Source organism: Pocillopora verrucosa, chromosome 1 (assembly GCF_036669915.1).
Source record: "Pocillopora verrucosa isolate sample1 chromosome 1, ASM3666991v2, whole genome shotgun sequence".
Taxonomy (NCBI): domain Eukaryota; kingdom Metazoa; phylum Cnidaria; class Anthozoa; order Scleractinia; family Pocilloporidae; genus Pocillopora; species Pocillopora verrucosa.
Window position 1 is genome coordinate 22,450,801 of NC_089312.1, and position 18,091 is coordinate 22,468,891.

Below are 18,091 nucleotides of genomic sequence, written 5' to 3' on the forward strand. Positions count from 1 at the left end.
GTGTATCTGGGTAAATAATTCTCAGAGCTTTTCTCCTCTCAAGATGAAAATCATTTACCTTCCAACTGTTTGGGAAACCTCGTGACAAAATGTAGGGGTAACCCTGTGACAGATTGGTACTCTGTTTATGGGGTAGTCACAACACTCCTTGTCACATCATGCAAATCAAAGAGATGATGTGAAAGGAGTAGCCTTCTGGCTTGAAATCTAATGTTTCCAACTCAAATTGCCTTATCTTCTGAGGTGCACCCCAGTAACCATGACTTTTTAAAATGAAACACTAAACAAAACTTGCAGGAGAAGGGAAAAGATAGCAACTAAGAGACAGTAAACTTGCCTTTCTATCCCATTTTTTTCAGTCATTTTATTATTTAGAAGGTTCAGATGTAAAATAAATTAATTATTAAATATTTCACTTTTTCATTTTTATCCAATGTGACAAAATATCAAACATCCTTTTGCATGTCAAAATCTTCATTTCAAATTGTGAAATCATTTTTTGTTGTTGAACTTCTTTTGTTTGTATGTTTATATCACAACATAGCCCAGGAATATACAAAAATTGTCACAGAAAAGGGAAATGGAACACTCAAAACTAGTCACACTATTGCCTTGGATGCCTATATTTCTGTACATCCCAACAGGTTTTCCTTCTTTTTCTTTTCTTTTCCTTCTTTTTTTTTGCTGTTGTTAAAGATCTTGGTCTGCCCTGCGGCTTTGAAGTCTACAATAAGGAAAGAAAATTATATCATATAATTTTAGACTGATTTTTTATTTTAGGTCCCACCATCTGCCTTCAACTGGATGTTGCATTTCTTGCAAATCAAGCATGAAGCTTTGATTCACTAACAAATATAAGGCCACAGAGAGGAGGAAGCTTAGTTATGGTGTCCCTAATACTACACTTCTTGTTAACCTGATTTTAATAACAATAAGCAACTTAGTTGTAATTTATAACTATTTTCATTATTCTTGTAACCTTTCTTACATATTTAACTTCTTGAAACTCAATCATCTAAAATACTTCTTGAAGTTAAAATGAATTAAAGTAGTATGGGTTTTGTCTTGTCATGAGCAGGGTACAAACAAAAAATACTGAGTCTTCATAAGCACTTGAACCCCAAACAGTCACATTCCATGCTCTGATGCTTTACGACTGAGGTACAGAGAACTCTATTTTGGAGTGTATCAGGCCACATCTATGTTCATGTCATATAATATGAAAATGAATGATTATTAACTTTGGACTGGGGTTAGTCATAGCCAAAGATAAATTTGTAGCATGAACTTTTTAAAATATTATCTGCTCTAGTGCCATGCAACCTGTAAGATACATACTGTATGACAATAATCTGGCAGGTCTGCATGTGTACCACCCTGCTTCTATTGCAGGTTTATTTTCAGTTCATTTCTTTACTATTATTATAAGTAGTTCCATTTCATTGTCAGTAGAAGTTTGTGATAAAATTATTATTTTCAGTGACTAGAAAAAAAATTAGACATAGTATTAATTGTGGAACCTGCCAACAGAGCTTCTTGGAATTTGATAACTGTCTTTCTAAAAGCCCAGTTCCCAGCCAAAATGGCTTATAAAGAAGAAATAACACTAGTAAGAATGTGAGCACTTTTTCTAGCTCTCTTCTGTCTGGCTCCATGATTAATCTTCTCTCTCTAACTCATCAATAATGAAACATGAAACAAAACTTACGATGTGGAACTGGACCAAGCACCAGACCAAGGTTTACTTCTAGGACCTGCTGTATGAGGCCTAGGTGTTGTTTGTCTCAGGGCCTCAGAGAGTGGGACTCTTTGAGGAGTTGGTGTATGGGACCTGAAGGACCTTGAATTAGATCTGCTTGAAGATGTCCTGTGTCGTTCACTTCGACTGCACATTGGAACCTGGTAATCTGTTTAATGTCAGTTACCAGTATTTTAAAGTAAGAATTTTGATCCAAAGACATTGAAAATTAATAGATTCAGTGTATATCTATGTCATAGAGATGGTCACCAGCATTTCCAATACACACCTTGACCAGCTTCATCTGGTTGTTCATCATTTGGTCCTGCATACCTACAAAGATTTCATGGTAATAAAAATGGGACTCATCAATTGAAATCACTGATGATATTATTGATAAGTTGCTGTGGAATTATAAAACATGGAATTAAAAAGTTGTGACATTTTCAATTAAGTAATGAATGATGTGCAAATGTAATGTTAGTAATGCACCATTTAAAAAAAAACATACCAAGGATTTTGATAAAGATGAGTATGTCTGTCCTCTGTAGCTTGTCTAAATTCACCATGCTGTCAAATAAATGCAAAGGAGAAAAAAGTTGAAGAATTAATTTAAACTGATAAATGTATGTGGCAGTGCACGGAAAGGTTACTGAAAAATGACAGCATACATGTGATCTGAACCTAATTACATAAATGCAAGAAGTACATTTGAATCAGAGAAAGTTTCTGTCATTACCTTGATTTGGTGACCACTCCTCAAATGCCGACGGTCTTTGTAAAACTGAAGACCCCACCCAATTTCTCCAACCTATATTAGTAAATAAAGAAACCCTTTATATACAACAGTAGCCTAATAGGCTAGATAGATAGATAGATAGATATGTGACAATTATTTGCAAGGATTTCATTACTATTACTATACCCTTAATGCATCAATATGCATTTCAGGGTACATTGTCCTTACTCTCATTTGATTTCAAAATTTTAGTTTTTTAATTTAAATACCATTTTTGCCATTCATACTTGTTTCACACCTAAATTAGTTACCTTGGCAGACTTGGGCAGAGGAAAAGCACAGCCCTACAGTGAAATAATATGACAATTATTATTGAATATGATTATTATTTAAATTATAGATCCTTACAACAAATCATCAGCCCCTTTCTAATCAATGTACCTTGAGAAATACCACTCACCCCTTAAAGAAAACATCGAAAAAACACAAACTGACGATATATTCATGCAGTTAAATATTTTCCCAGCCTCCCACAGGGGGCCTTTTGTCCTTCCCACGGAACCCTATGGAATTTACACCATAATGGTTCTCTTCTGTGAGGTACTGTATACTTCCTGAAACAGCAAATAATGATCACAATAATTTTTTTGCTAAATTATTCACCCAAACCACTAAATGAAGGTTGTAACCTTACCTTGGATGGTCTCCATAAATAGTTCAGATCACTAGACCCCTCAGGAGACATTGTTCCAATTCCCACATAAGTATTGGGATCGAGGACTGCTGTATCGTGATCCCTGATGCCATCAGGACCTTTCAAACAAAAAAAGAGAAAGATATCAGCGAGTTCACCATAGAAATAGAACATAATTTGGTCTTAATGATGGAAAAATCTTAAAGATGTATGAACCCAGCCGTGCAATAGAGGTTACCATCAGTCAAAACCTTAAATTTTTTATAGCTTTGCACACGGGCCCTCGTACAACAAAGAATGGTAAATACAAGAAATCGGTTGCATATACTGCATATAACTTTCTGAAAATGCATCGTATCATCACTAGACCAACGCAAGTAGAACAGAACCCTGAAGTGCTATTTTTCGAAATAGGAGACCGGTTCCACACGCACATTCCTTCATGAGGTCAATCAGTTTATCTCCACCATCTGCATCTGTGTTTCTCTCTTATCTGTCAAAACTTTAGTCAAAACTGTTACAGTGCTTAACTTTTCGGGCACTCTGAGCTCGACTTAATTCCGCAAAGATAAAGGAAAGTTTGCGCTCGGTAAATAATGTAAACACGTGTGGCAGTAAGAGACATTCCGAAGCTAAAGAATTTATTGAACCATTTCTCCTCAGTTATATCTTTGAAAAGTTTTACCTGTAAAAAGTACCTCTCCACGGCCAATGTATGGGTTGTAGTATTTGTCGGAACCTCTCCAAGACAGGACGCTTGCCTTTTCTACCATTTTGTGATTGTTTCTGAATGTCTGTGGCCTCTAGCTGACCTAGACGCTGTTGCTAAGCAACAAAGTAACCGGGAGTGCAACAGGTCGTCGGGTGTCCCGCTGTCACGCAATCAGTAAACAGATGTAATCATCTGTTCATAAGAATTTATTTTCAAGAGTAATTTTTTGCAACTTTCCAGCAATAGCAAGAAAGCTCTCTAGATTCTAGGACGATTTGCTCTTTTGAACTGAACATTGACATTATCTTTACAATTTCAGGACAAAGTTCCTGGACTACGAAATATCTAACCCGTCGCGCGAGTAAGAGGGTCTTGTAAATATTTTCATTAAAGGAGGAATTAGGACTTTGCCCTCTTGAGTCGGGTGAGCAGCTCCCTGAAAGTCACGCATTCATTGTAAAATTTCGTTGGGATTTTCTTAAAGCTACGTAATGCAGAAAGCCAATTGACGCTGAACGTAGCGGTTGGGATTTCGCTGAAATAATGGTAATCAGTATGCTCAATGAAATTAAATGAATGGACAAGCTACTCGTTATGTGTGGTCTCTTAATTTATTTGTTTGTTTTGCCTTTCTTCCTCAAATTCTTTCATTCTTTAGATTAGTACAGTTGGAGACGATTACACCACGTTGCCCCTGCATTTTAGTTTCAAGCTCCCCCAGCTATATCCGCGTTGTCCGCCAACTGTAGCAGAAATAGCAAAGAGTGGGTATTAACTGCATCCGCCGGGAGGTAAGATTTCTAGCTTTATTTTAGTGTATCGTCCACAAAGCGTGATAGGAGAACTGATCCCACACACTATTATTGATTTTGAAAGCGTGAAAGGTGAGAAACGTGTATTTCTAATGAAATCGTCGCGCTCTTGGAATATCATCCATGGCACATGTTGCGCGTGGCCAATCGAAAAGTTTTTCGATGATTCATGCTTAATTCTTCGGTTGAGCGACATAAAAGATTGCTTGCCATTCTCCAAGACTTTGATCTTAGCAAGTGATGTCTTGTCCCATCTGTCGTTTTAATTGTAATTGTCGTGCCCCATGAAATGTAACCTGAAAGCAAAATATTGACGAGAAGACGCCTGCTCTATCCGAGGGAGTTGACGAAACTGACGTTGCAATACTCACCCTACTCTTTCATCATTATTCGACCTTACTTTGAAGATTTGTGATTACAAAAAGTACACTCGTAAATCAGCAATATGAGCGTTTATGATAACCGTGAATACTAAAATTAAATCTACTTGCCCAACCGGCGATTTCACAGTTACATGTTGTATTGGTATTTCTAATGGCTTACGCGTCAGTAGTCTTATATTATTCACGAATATATGTATGAAAAATGCACGAAATTATTTCAATACCTTTTCAATTTTACTCTTTCAAAATGCAAATTACGATATGGTTGTTACTCAAATCGAACAGTGTGTGGTCTCACCATTAGACACGTTTGCAAAATCTTATCAATCTTTGCTAGCTTCTTTACGATAATTTTATTTCCTTTGACAATTAGTTGTTCACTCAGATGATTATCTTATCCTGGAAATTTCCATGTCTCTTATGGACTACAGCTATGAGTGTTTGATTGTGAACAAGACTTGTGTATTCTCAATCCTTACTTTACTAACTTGTCAATGGTGAAGTATGCAAATTCCTCAAGTAGATGAGAAAGTGCTTATGTGGCATCTCAACCTTTCACTTTTTTTACGGTTAGAATGGCTGTAGGTAAAAGTGGGAACCTAAGATATTCCATGAAAATACTGAATTAATATTAAACATAATTGAGAAATAGTTATGGTAGTATTGTTTTGCATACAATTAAGGGTAGTAGAATATGCAATTAGTTGTGTGTTCTTCAGGATCTTGAACAAAATGTACTCTTTGTGTAAAAGCAAAACAGGATTTTAGTTTATTAATAACTTGATATTAATATGTAATGGTTAATAGTAGTAAATGATAAAACACCTTTTTTATATCTCTTTTTTTCACTTAATTACTTCTGGCTTATGTTGGAGCTGACAAATAGAAAATAGCGGAATAAATTTATAACATCACCTAAAAACTTGCCTTATGTTTTACAGTCTGACTGACTGACTGATCCCTTCCCCTTTCCTACATTTTTGTCTAGCAAAGAAGTTAGGGTTAATTTAGTTGAAAGCAGTGAAGTGAAGGCTGGATAGAGATTAATGTGTTTAAACTCTGATTGGCTAGGGCTCAATATTTGGGCAAACTTGACATTAAGTTGTTGTTACAAACTGTCCTAAGGAACATTTGCTCCCCATGGAGTGGATACAACTTTTTTTTCTCAGTGATTGTGTGATCACACACATTAATTCAACCTTATTGGAATTTTTGTGACCAATTTTGAGGGGAAAACACCATAGGGACAAAGACTTCCACTGATTTTTGTGCTGATCACAAAGAGAATTAACAGTTCCACCTGTTCCCTTCTCATGCAATGTTGTAGTGTTTTATCATTCTTCAGAGCTATATGAACAACTACATGTATTTTAAGAAGTTTCACTTTTTTTATCCAACTTCTTTGTAGAAAATGTCTGTTCCACCAAAGTATGATGACCTTGGTAAAGAGTCCAGGGATGTGTTTGGAAAGGGATACGGTAAGACAGAGCCAAATGTAAGAGCTGTTGGAAATTGTCAATTGAGTTAGCTTGTCACTTTTGGTAAAACCCGCTTCACAGCATCAATTTGTCAAAATTCTGTTACCATCTGTTTTAGGATTTGGGTCAGTCAAGCTTGACTTAAAGACAAAAACAAAAAACAATGTGGTAAGAAAAATGGACTTGTATGCATGAAGTTAAATTTTAATCTTACTTTAACCCTTCAACTCCCAGACCAAATTTGTAACTCTCCTTACTGTCAATCATACAATTCTTCTAATGCTAGTTCAGAGAATTTAGTATTGGATCAACTAATTATCCCCAAATTAATAGTTTCCCTTATTCTCATCACTTGTCTAGTTGATATTTTAAGGAGTCTTGGTCACTCATGGGAGTTAAAGGGTTAATGAGCATTACCACTAGTATTTGTTTGTGTATATTACTATCTTTGGAGTGATTATGTTGGTCACCTGACATTATAACTTTGGACTTTGTTCAAGATCATGTTATAGTTAAGTTCTTGTATAACGTATTTTAAATGTAATAATAGTTGTGAAGTGTTTTCTCTACCAGCTGATACACTGTTTTTTCATTATAAGGAATTTGTAACCTCTGGTTCATCTAACAATGACACAGGAAAGGTGTTTGGTAGTTTGGAAACAAAGTATAAATATGCGGATTATGGTAAGCAAACAACTAGAGCACCTAACAGCAGGCCAAGAAAACCTTCATATGACTCTGATAAGATTTAACTAAATTTTTGAAGCTAGTTTAGATGTAACTGGGTTAGAGAAATAGGCTTGAGTCTAACCCATGCTCATTAGTATTACGAGACTTGATCCCTAGGGATGTATTGGAGGTCAATGTGTTTTTAATTTGATATGCTGTAAGCATATGTTCTTACAAGAGGTGTTGAATGTTTTGTGTTCAATAGGTGTTACCTTGGCTGAGAAATGGACAACAGACAATTTCCTGACCTCGCAAATCACAGTGGAAGACCAGGTACATTCAGTTTTTAGCACTGATATTCTATGGTGTGTACATTTCTATGATCTTGTGGCTAGATGTGACTCATGGCATATAAGCTCTGCCTACTGATAGTATAAGCCGGTATTTTTCTATTCTCTTTTGTAACAGATAGCCAAAGGACTCAAATTGGAATTTGACACAAGCTTTGCACCCAACACTGGGTGAGTGTAGTACTAAATACTGTTGTCCTTTATGGTGGTTATGAATTGTAAAAACTTTGCATGTGCCCCATTTTTAAAGGGTTAAGCTTCCAACTCAAGGCTAAATGCCTCTCCAGAATCTATCAAACTTCCTCTTGGTAGTAATGGATTTCTATTGAAACACACCAGGCAAATTGGTTAACATTTACCCTGAAGAAGTTTTACTGTACCATGCATTTGACTTTAATCAATGGAAAGGGTCAGCAAGCTTATTGGTTTGTTGTGGTTCAGCAAGTCTGGAGCTTTGTAAGTTCTGATCCAGCTCTAATTTTATTTTCTTCACTGTCATATTCATAATTACAATCTTAACCCTTCAACTCCCATGAGTGACCAAGACAGAATTTTTCCCTACAATATCAATACAACATCAACCAGATAAGTGATGAGAATAAAGACAAATATCAATTTGGAGATAACTAGGTGATCCAATACAAAATTCTCTAAACTAACATTTAAGAATTGTATGGTTGACAGTAAGAAGAATTACAAATTTGATCTGGGAGTCAAAGGGTTAAGCAAAGGACATGAAAATCACTTTGGTTTTTAATAATTATATCAGAACAGGAAAAAGTTTCAACCACACAATCCCAATCTAGTAAGGAAGTTAATCCTTATTTGTATATGGATTTAATATCAACTTACCCTTTTTATTGCTGATTCAATTGCAACCTGATGCATGTTTAGGAAGAAATCTGCCAAGATAAAGAGTGCTTACAAGCAGGATTACTTCCATGGCACTGGTGATGTTGACTTTGATTTTGCTGGTCCAACAGTTCAAGCGTCTGCAGTTGTAGGGTAAGTGTTTCTCCGCAAAGCTCTTTGTAAAAAATTGGCCTTTGGGTCCATAGTTGTTTGGTGTTGAGCTCAAAATATAGTTAGAACCCAAGAAACAATTTGACTGCAGTGCAGTAGAACTATCAAAGCTGCAATGTAAGATTTTTGCAACTTTTTGCAACTTTTTGCAACTTGTTTTGTTATCCAGGAGGTACATATATTTTACTCTTGCATGATGTTTTTGTGATTCCAGATATGAAGGCTGGGTGGCTGGTTATCAGGCTGCTTATGACACTGCCAAGTCTAAACTGATTGGCAACAACTTTTCCTTTGGTTATCGAGGAGGTGACTTCCACATTCACTCCTCTGTGTAAGTAAAGTTCTTTCCTGTTACATGGAATCTTAAAAGGGCAAGACATCCCCAGATTCATCTGATCAGAAAACATCAAAGGCTTGAATGAATCTGACAGGGTTGACCAATTTGCTTTTTTTTTTTAGGAATGATGCCTCTAGATTTACTGGATCAATTTATCACAAGGTAAGGTATCTTGGGTTTACCAAATGGCATCTTAACAACACAATTTTCTTAAATGAGGTTCTTAAGTGAGGGAACTACAACAAGTTTTAAAAGCATAGAAAAGTCAGCTGGAGACAGCTGTATTCCCCCAACCCTCACACGAAAATCTTTTCTTCTGTGTTAGTAGCTCTTCACAAGAAGTTAAGGAGGCTACAAAATCAGTGACATTGATGATGATCACAACAATTTGTTTTCAGCTTAGCAGCAACCTTGATGCTGCAGCAGAGCTCAACTGGGCATCTAGTAGCAGCAGTACTTCATTCCAAGTTGGTTGCAAGTATGATGTAGACAAAGATGCATCTTTTAGGGTAGGTAAACTATTATACTACTGTGCAATGTGGCAGCATTGTTACCAAGGGTCATGCCTTAAGTACATATACTCTTCTGACTATGAAAATCCTTTAAAACAGTACCATGGCAGCTTTACATGGTGATACATTGTTATTACTCTTAAGGTTACTTCCCACCTTCAGAGACTGAAAAGGTTGATTTTTCTTTTATTTGACTTACTGAATTCAAACATTCAACCTAATGTTTCCATAAAAAAATTTCTGAAATCTTTAAAAGCACCCCAATATGTAGGAAAATGTATTTTTAAGTAAAAGTTAATAAATCAGAAGGTGTCATAATCTCAGACCTGGGTGAATCCCCAGAGGGAATTTTTGTGGCAACTGCTCGTTTTTAGGCTCGTTTTTTTCATGTTATTTCCATATTTTGTTTACATCATGCACTTAACAAAATTCACATGTGGAAGCTCTTTGCTTATGAAAAGACCATTGGTCATGGAAGGAAAACATTGGTTAAAAAAATCAACAACCAAAAAAAAGAAGAAAAGAAGGCCCAAAGAAGAACGACAGTGTACCATTCTGTCACAACACAATAAAAATTACTTTATGAAAGCCACTAGTACTGGCAGAGCTCCATGCTGGCAACCACACAAGGTTTCCTTTTCTTTATGCAAGTACCAGCCTTGATACAAAAATATTAAAAATTGCCCAGAATTGTGGTTTTGAATGCTGCCTGTGAATTAGTTATCTTGCTGCTCAGCACATTTTGCAGTTTTCCCATTTTTGCTGTGGGTTTTGCCTTTGCCTTTGCCTTTGGTAACTTTGCTCATAATTGTGTCCTCCTCTGTAATGCTTCCCTGAGCAATTAAGATTAAAAAAATATATATACATTTCTGCAATGGGTTACTTTTCCTGGGAAATCTTGATCCATTGTCATTGACACCAGGAGGTCGCATTGTCCCATTGGTTTGCTGTTTCAGGAGAGGAGATAATCTCCTGGCATGGCGAGTGAGTGAAGTTGTAGGTTATATAGACTGGAGTGATTTTCATCAAATTTTGCTAAAACATTCCAGGAATAATGACAAATGGAAGTGTGTCAAAAAATGTTGATATTTGAAATATTTGTCCGAATAAGACTGTGCAGTCATTTTGCTGCTGCTGTGGCATCCAATACCCGATAAATTCAATTGAAGAACCTTTGGTTGTTTCACACCTTACCAGCTCCTGACACTTCCTTAATAGAAAAAAGTTTAAATTAGATTTTTATCATAATTTGCAGTTATGAAGCTTTCTTCTGACGTATTGTGAGCTAGGATTTTAGTGAAACGAGCATGCATACAAATTTTTTCCTGAAGGACACCTGTGAAGGTGGGAAGTAACCGTAAGGGGTTAGATCTCGTTTATATGGGAAAACTTTTTTAAAGCAAATTTTTACTCTCTGCTCTTTTCAAAGGCTAAAGTGAACAACAACAGCCAAGTGGGTGTAGCCTACACCCAGCGTCTTCGTGATGGAATCAAGCTCACTCTTTCTTCACTGATTGACACCAAGAATCTCAACCAAGGAGGACACAAAATTGGTCTGGGTCTGGACATGGAAGCTTGAGAAGTTGGCAGTGAACTTTTCTCCTACAATAAAACAACTACTGAGTGAAGCAGTGTGTACTGAAATTTAGTTTTTTTTTCATTCAGTGTGAGAAAGCTTCTGCTTTACAGAGCGAATGCTTTAAGGGCTAAAATATGTGTAAAGTCAGGCATGCATGCAATTGATTTGTTTTGAATAAACTTCAAAGTAACCTGTTGCTTTCTTATCCCAAGTGTTGTCTTGTGAATTTTTTGATACTGCTAAACTTCTCTCAGGAGATATGATAATTGATTGGTTAAAGCCTTATAGGTAATAACATACAAGAGTAATCAAGATGTTGTGCATTTACGTAGGGTTTAATTTCTCTTCTGTGGTTTTCGTTGTAATTATTTGGTCTTTTGTTTGTGTGTTTATCCCAAAACTAAAAGAGGAAGTGTTGTTGGTTCCTCTCAGGGATATGGGGCCTTCCAGGCTCACTTGAGCGTAACAATGGTGAATGATGTTGAAGCTGACATTTGTGGAGACATGGGTTATCTTTGTATTACAGTTGAATAGTTTTCCAGTTAAATGTGACTTTTGGTGGTCCCTCGGGAAGGAAATGAAAGGAGTATTTTCTAAGAAATTGCATCAGATATAATCTCGCCTCAAAGAAATGTCACATCCTACATCATTCGAGGAGTAGAGAGCTAGAAATATCTTAAAGCTATGGTCTTTTATGTGTTGAAAAAAATGCCTTGAAAAGGAAGTGAACAGTTTATTCAAGTGTTCTATCCATTCTTCGACGTCTTGAATGTATTCAATGTTATCTTTGGACTCTTGGCCAATTTCCAGGTTATCATGACATCTAGCCAATGTTTACGTAGATCATCGAACTCTACTCGCTAGAGAGACGAGTGTCTGATTCTTTTGGATGAGTTAGTGGACAATCTAAATAAGTATCTACGTTAGAACGATACCGTTTCATCTGACTTTATCCCGTCCATATTGGACATTGTCGTTTCACGTTGTTACAGAATTGTCTGTAATACATGGTACGTGAATACCCGCCTCTGTCCTGCCCACTTTACGCCTCTCAGGTCACATGATGATCACACGCCAGTGTAACAATATACCGCAAACATTTGATTTTGACTCAGAGTTCATGAAAAGCGAAAGGTAGTCGATGTAACGAGGCCTGTTAACGTTTCAGACAACGTCAAGAATAAATGTGATATAGATATCTTAAACTCACGAAAGAGAAACAGAAAAACTTTATTTGATTTGTCTGGCCGAGGATCCTGGGTCTAGATCAATTGTTCCTGTACTATTGAAGCAAGCCTGCACTTTAAGAGAATTTTGGAGAAAGTTTTCTTCCGATCTGAACTACGATGCAACTGATTGAGAGGACAGTGTTTTGCTTTTTGGCTGCATCTTTGTGGACAGGAATTTCAGCCGTCGTCCCTCTTCCAGAAGAAAACATGAACGTGGTAAGGGCGTGTGTTTATGTTGTGGATATGGCGGCCATGAAACTTAGGTCATGTTGCGTAATTTCCTATAGCATAAGGAGAAGGATTTAGGAAAATATTGGAGATCGTGACTTGCTGAAGGGAATGCTACGATGAGATATCTTTAACTTTGACGATAAGATATCGCGCTTTCCCGCAGTGAACCTAAAGGGCTGATCTTTTTGTCTCTTCAATATAGCACATGTAAAGTACCCACAATTTTAAATTTCAGAGTAAAGCAACTAGCAAAGAATGTGAAATTGAGATAACTTTGAAACGACTTGCAAATGGCTTCGAAGAACTTCTTCCATTCGCGCCTCTAAAAAAACAAATAGTTGAAGATGTAGACGCAATGGCGTCCGTGATTGCTGATGGTTGCTTTAATTTGGTTTGAACTGTCATCAGCTCTTTCCTTTACTTTTCAACGTTTACGAACTCGGCCAATTGGTACTGACGAAAGTATAGGAGAATTTCGAGGCACGTAACCTATAAATCACTTTTCCAGAGCGTTTGTAGTTTTAAATCAAATATTAATTTCCGGGAATGAGAAGAAATTTTGGGCAGACCTTGATCTGTGTGTCTTGTGCATAACAAATGTTGTTGTTGTTTTTTTATCCTATAGACTCAAATGATAATTTACAATGGCTACCCTGCCGAAGAGTATAACTTTACAACCCCTGACGGCTACATCATAACCATTCAAAGAATTCCCCACGGGAGACAGGAAACTTATGCCTCTGAAGATGCCAAACCGGTTATTTTGGTGCAGCATGGACTTCTGGATGCTTCTTCCACTTGGATATCAAATTTACCCAATGAAAGCTTCGGTTTCATACTTGCTGATAAAGGATTTGATGTGTGGCTCGGAAATGTCCGTGGTAATACATATGGTAGACATCATGTCAATCTTTCTGTGGATTCTGATGCTTTTTGGGATTTTAGGTAAGATGTTCTTCCTGATATGATGTGTGATGTGTTTGAACTTGTAGGATTTATATTCAGGGTAAACTGTAAGTTTCCTGAATTAAAATTTGTGGATGACATGTTGTTTTAGACCTTAAAAGTCGTCATATCTGAGCCTAGGACTGAAATGTTATGACAAATAGCATTAATCCATGGCCAGTGTGAAGGAATGAGAAACAAAACAGTGGTACTTATTTGCAGATTTAATATACAGACACACTGAAAACATTCTGTGAAAAAAAAATTAATTAATCAATTTAAAAAAACCCGGCAAATTATTTCAACTTGTAGAGAATCGGGAAATAATCAATAATTTTAGTCCAGAGCTAAAAAAGAGACCAGCCTTTGGATATGATTTATTTCCTTCATTTCCTAAGGAAGCACAGGAAGTAATTGGGTGAAATAGGTTGATATGGAAATTAAAGGTCAAGCAAAGGTACCAAATTTATTGTGTTAAGAATTAAGTTTCAGGCTAGCTAGATAGAGACACGGAAGAATTAGGATGGTATTAGTAGTGTCACCTTTAGTTAGTGTTTCACCTCAGTGTGTTCACCTTACTGTATTAACCCCCTAATGCATTTTCTCAAATCCATTTTTCTTGCACTTTGCAGCTTTGATGAAATGGCCAAGTATGAACTCCCCTCTGCAGTCAACTTCATCCTCAACAAAACCGGGCAGACAACTCTGTATTATGCTGGTCATTCACAAGGAAGCCTCATGGCTTTCGCAGAGTTATCAAGAAACCATGATTTGGCTAAGAAAATAAAAGCTGTGTTTGCACTCGGACCTGTTGCTTATTTAGGTCATATGAAGAGTCCTCTCAAACTTTTGGCTGATTATGTTCCAGAACTTGAGGTATGTAGTTAAAATTCAATCTAACTGGAATTAAGTTATGGGTCTGACATCTGAATGTCCCTCAATTTCTTGAAACTGTCAGACAATTTTCTGAGTACTTGATTTTTTCAAACTTCCTTCGAAAACCAAGCAACATTCTAAGGAAGTTTCATGCAATCAACTCTGTAAAAAGCATATAATCATGTTCTTTATTATAACATAATCATAATGGTTATATTGTTTTATGTTATTTGCAGGATCTTTTTATGATATTTGGAGTCCGTGACTTTCTCCCTTCCAATGATTTTGTACACTGGATGGCAACAAATGTTTGTGAGCCACCTGAGCTGCGGCTGATTTGTTCAAGTGTGATCTTTCTCTTATGTGGCTTTGATGTACCACAGTTGAATTTGGTAAAATATAACCAGTAGTCTGTTTTTATCTTAAATCTGTGAAGCATGTTTCTGCTACACACTAAGAGGTAAAAGAAGGATTAAGCTTGGACATAAGTCAACTACTAGATTATGTCCCAGTTTCTGTAGTTTATAGTAATTTTGCTATTCCTCCCTAGATGTACTTTCAAGGTAACTTTTGGGCATTTTTTACATTACCTTAATATCTGTTAAATTTACCTATACCCATTTCAACAATTAAGTGGAGAGGACCTGTGAAAGTCAATTGTCTTACCTAACAACATAACATAATTACCTCTACTGTGGTCTGAACTGGCATCTTCAGTTCTAGAGTCCAGATTGCTAATTTATGGGCTGCCTATCCTAACTATCCACTGTACAGAAGTAATCAATGATCATTTTGACATTCATATTTGTAGACACGCCTTCCGGTTTATGTGTCACACACTCCTGCTGGAACATCTGTCAAGAATTTAGTACATTTCAACCAGGTAGGAAAAACCCTCTTGCCACCATGTATTTGCAAAACCATATTTTATTTTTGATGTGATGCTGAATTTTTTTCTCCTTTTAGCTGTACAAGTCTAGTAAATTCCAAATGTATGACTATGGCAGTCCAGAAAAGAACAAAGAACACTATGGCACTGTAAGTGTAAATATAAATATACATGTACAACAATTGTGGGCCCTAATTTTAACCCTTGCCACCCTAACATCAAATATGTATATTTTCCATACATTTTCCATATATTTTCCATATATTTTGTTAAACAATCAAGAGCTTTAACTTTAGTTGGTGATCATTTCTGATAACGACTCATGGGTGATATTGTAAGGAGAAATTAGATGCAAGTCAAACTCAGGGGCCAAAGTATTTGTTTGAATCATAAAATTTATCAGATCAATATCAGTATCTGGGCAACTGCCCACTTACCCCTCCCCTAACTCAATAACAGTCAATTGACAACAAGTTAAGGTTAATGTTGGGTAAGGGGAGGGGTAGGTGGGCAGTTGCCCAGATACTGATATTGATCCAGTTTATCCACAGCTTCTATTTGTAAAAAGAAATTTAACCACATGAAACTTTTCCCTAAACAATCATTCATGTATTTTCATAACTGAAGCTTTATGTATCTTGTTTTAGTTTAACCACTGTCTACTTTTTTTAAGGCCACTGTTCCTCAGTACAATGCTTCTGCCATCACTGTGCCAGTAGCACTCTACTATGGAGGAAATGATTGGCTAGCAGATCCCAGTGATGTGAAAATCTTGATGCAGAAGCTTAAAAGCAAGTGGTATGATAAATATATTGCACCATGGCAGCATTTAGACTTCACTTGGGGCCTGGATGCCGCATCTGTGGTATATGATGACATCATCAAGAGAATTAATGAGATTGAATATGGACTTTGACCTCTTTTTGTACCAAAAATGTAATTCAGAGTAACTTTTTTTTAAAAAAAAAGAAAAAAATGAAGCTTTGTCACATTTCAGCAAATGATTTATGATAACTCATACTAGCTTTGCTTTCAAAATTTTAATTTGGTATGTGAGTGAGTGATTTATTAATATTTTGGTTAAGTTCTTTTGGCTGGTTTCTTATTTCTTCGTGATAAATGAAAAAATTAATATTAGATTTTTTGAAGCTTTAAAAGAAAGTTTCATCACATTAAAAAAGATTTACAAATTTGTATTACTAATCATTTCTTTATTAGGGGAAGTATTGCATAATGTTGTAAATCCAAATCTCATGAAATGTCTTCATTTAAACTTTGAAGTGTTCTACCACTATATGATAATTATGTTCTATAATTATGTAATTTTTTTCATGAACACAAATTAGAGTGTGAAAACAAGGACATAATTGAGAATTAAGCATCTGAGTTTAGGGAAAATATTTTAGAAGTTGAGGTTGAAGAACTTACCTTCTATTTCCTCATTCTTCTCTAGTTACTGTATTTATAGATCACTTCAGTTGCTTTTATTTTTTATAGATATTATTCTTACAATGCTCAATATGAAAAGGTTCTTATTTTTTCATAAATAGATCATTAAATCCTAAGTTAAGTTTTGCTTAATGCTGTCATGAGTTTCCTTAATGTCTTTACTTTCACAATGAAAATAATACAAAGGGGTGTTCCTTCATTTCACTTTGGTCTTTCAATATGGAGGTAAAGTTATCTTGACTGCTGTCTTGCTTCCTCACTTTTAAAGGCATTGCTCTGTGAGGTTGAACAACTTGACTTAAAAGGTGAGAGCAAGCTTTTAATAATGAACAGGGAGATTATTCTCAATTAACAACCTTGGACAGTTTTCAACCAGACCCAATCAAGACAGCTTAACAACTTGGCTTGATAGAGACTTCTCCACAATCTAAACCCCACTTCAAGGCAAAAAAACAAGTTGTCATTCATCTTATTTGGGGCATGGAATAAAAGGAAAAAAAATTCAAGTTTCCCATGAAGAACCATGAATATTCAGATTTCACCATCCATTACTCCATCTCATATCACAGAGGTCATGGGTTTAAATCCAAATGAAATTTTTTCAGGCCTTATTTCACCACTGCTCAAGTAGTGTTCATTGCTGCAAAGATTGCTTTCATATTCACGTCTTTATCTGTAGTTCAAATGTATGACTTTCATATATCTACAGTCGTTTGCTCTACCTCATGTTGCTTGATTGCTACAAAGGCTCACTGGTCAGCTGATAAATATGCTACATTAAATTGTGACAAACATAGGCTTACTGTTGAGGATCACCTAACTTGTGGCTAAGCAAATTAACATAGTAGACTTGATAAATCAAGGTCTACAGTTCGTCTAGAAAAGAAACAGTTATTCTGTAGGTCTATGCCTTGGTATTCATTGTATCTTTGTGTGAACCTCTCCAGCTACGAGCAAGAATCGTAAATCACAATAAGATGCAAAACACCCAGTATACAGTAGCAATCATTATAACAAGTAATATCCAATCATGGCACCAGTTTCTTAAACCCAGTATGCAGTTGCATTATGAAATATTAATACGTCTCTGCATTGTAGGGTTGTGATTGGTCTTTCTAATTCTGTGCACATTTATGTCTCTGCATGACAGGTGTGAGATTGGTCTTTCTATTTCTGTGCACAGTTATGTCTCTGCATGTTAGTGTGAGATTGGTCTTTCTATTTCTGTGCACATTTAGGTCTCTGCATGATACGTGTGAGATTGGTCTTTCTATTTCTGTGCACAATTATGTCTCTGCTTAGTAGGGTTGTGATTGGTCTATTTCTGTGCACTTATTTTAAGTAGCCATAAGCCCTTGCAGAGATAACAAAAGAAACTCTAAAATTCTGTTTGAGAGTTTAAGCAAGCTACCTGAACAGATTAGCAAGTCCCAACTTCTCCATTGC

General features: G+C 36.1%; 3 protein-coding genes across 4 annotated transcripts; 2 read left to right on the plus strand and 1 right to left on the minus strand.

Annotated features, from left to right (window-relative positions):
- Positions 1-372: 372 nt before the first annotated feature.
- Positions 373-3,964, minus strand: LOC131778557 (protein SPMIP2). Its single transcript, XM_059094979.2, has 8 exons — positions 3,857-3,964; positions 3,172-3,290; positions 2,789-2,821; positions 2,478-2,549; positions 2,250-2,308; positions 2,028-2,071; positions 1,709-1,907; positions 373-724 (listed from the first exon to the last, which is right to left on the minus strand). Exons 1-8 carry the CDS (start codon positions 3,942-3,944, stop codon positions 691-693), a joined length of 648 nt encoding a protein of 215 aa, XP_058950962.1. The 5' UTR covers positions 3,945-3,964; the 3' UTR covers positions 373-690.
- A 618-nt stretch (positions 3,965-4,582) lies between these two features.
- LOC131778505 (voltage-dependent anion-selective channel protein 2-like) lies at positions 4,583-11,237 on the plus strand. Of its 2 annotated transcripts, none has more exons than XM_059094920.2 (11): positions 4,583-4,674; positions 6,487-6,556; positions 6,675-6,724; positions 7,156-7,240; positions 7,491-7,558; positions 7,694-7,746; positions 8,470-8,580; positions 8,813-8,929; positions 9,058-9,097; positions 9,334-9,444; positions 10,877-11,237. In XM_059094920.2, exons 2-11 carry the CDS (start codon positions 6,490-6,492, stop codon positions 11,024-11,026), a joined length of 852 nt encoding a protein of 283 aa, XP_058950903.1. In that variant the 5' UTR covers positions 4,583-4,674; positions 6,487-6,489; the 3' UTR covers positions 11,027-11,237. The 2 variants fall into 2 exon arrangements, with proteins under 2 accessions (XP_058950903.1, XP_058950904.1); XM_059094921.2 differs by having other exon boundaries at positions 4,674-4,767.
- An 871-nt stretch (positions 11,238-12,108) lies between these two features.
- Positions 12,109-17,442, plus strand: LOC131778549 (lysosomal acid lipase/cholesteryl ester hydrolase). The gene is made up of 7 exons (XM_059094970.2): positions 12,109-12,471; positions 13,112-13,431; positions 14,064-14,307; positions 14,544-14,699; positions 15,119-15,190; positions 15,274-15,345; positions 15,870-17,442. Exons 1-7 carry the CDS (start codon positions 12,373-12,375, stop codon positions 16,110-16,112), a joined length of 1,206 nt encoding a protein of 401 aa, XP_058950953.1. The 5' UTR covers positions 12,109-12,372; the 3' UTR covers positions 16,113-17,442.
- The last annotated feature ends 649 nt before the right edge of the window (positions 17,443-18,091 follow it).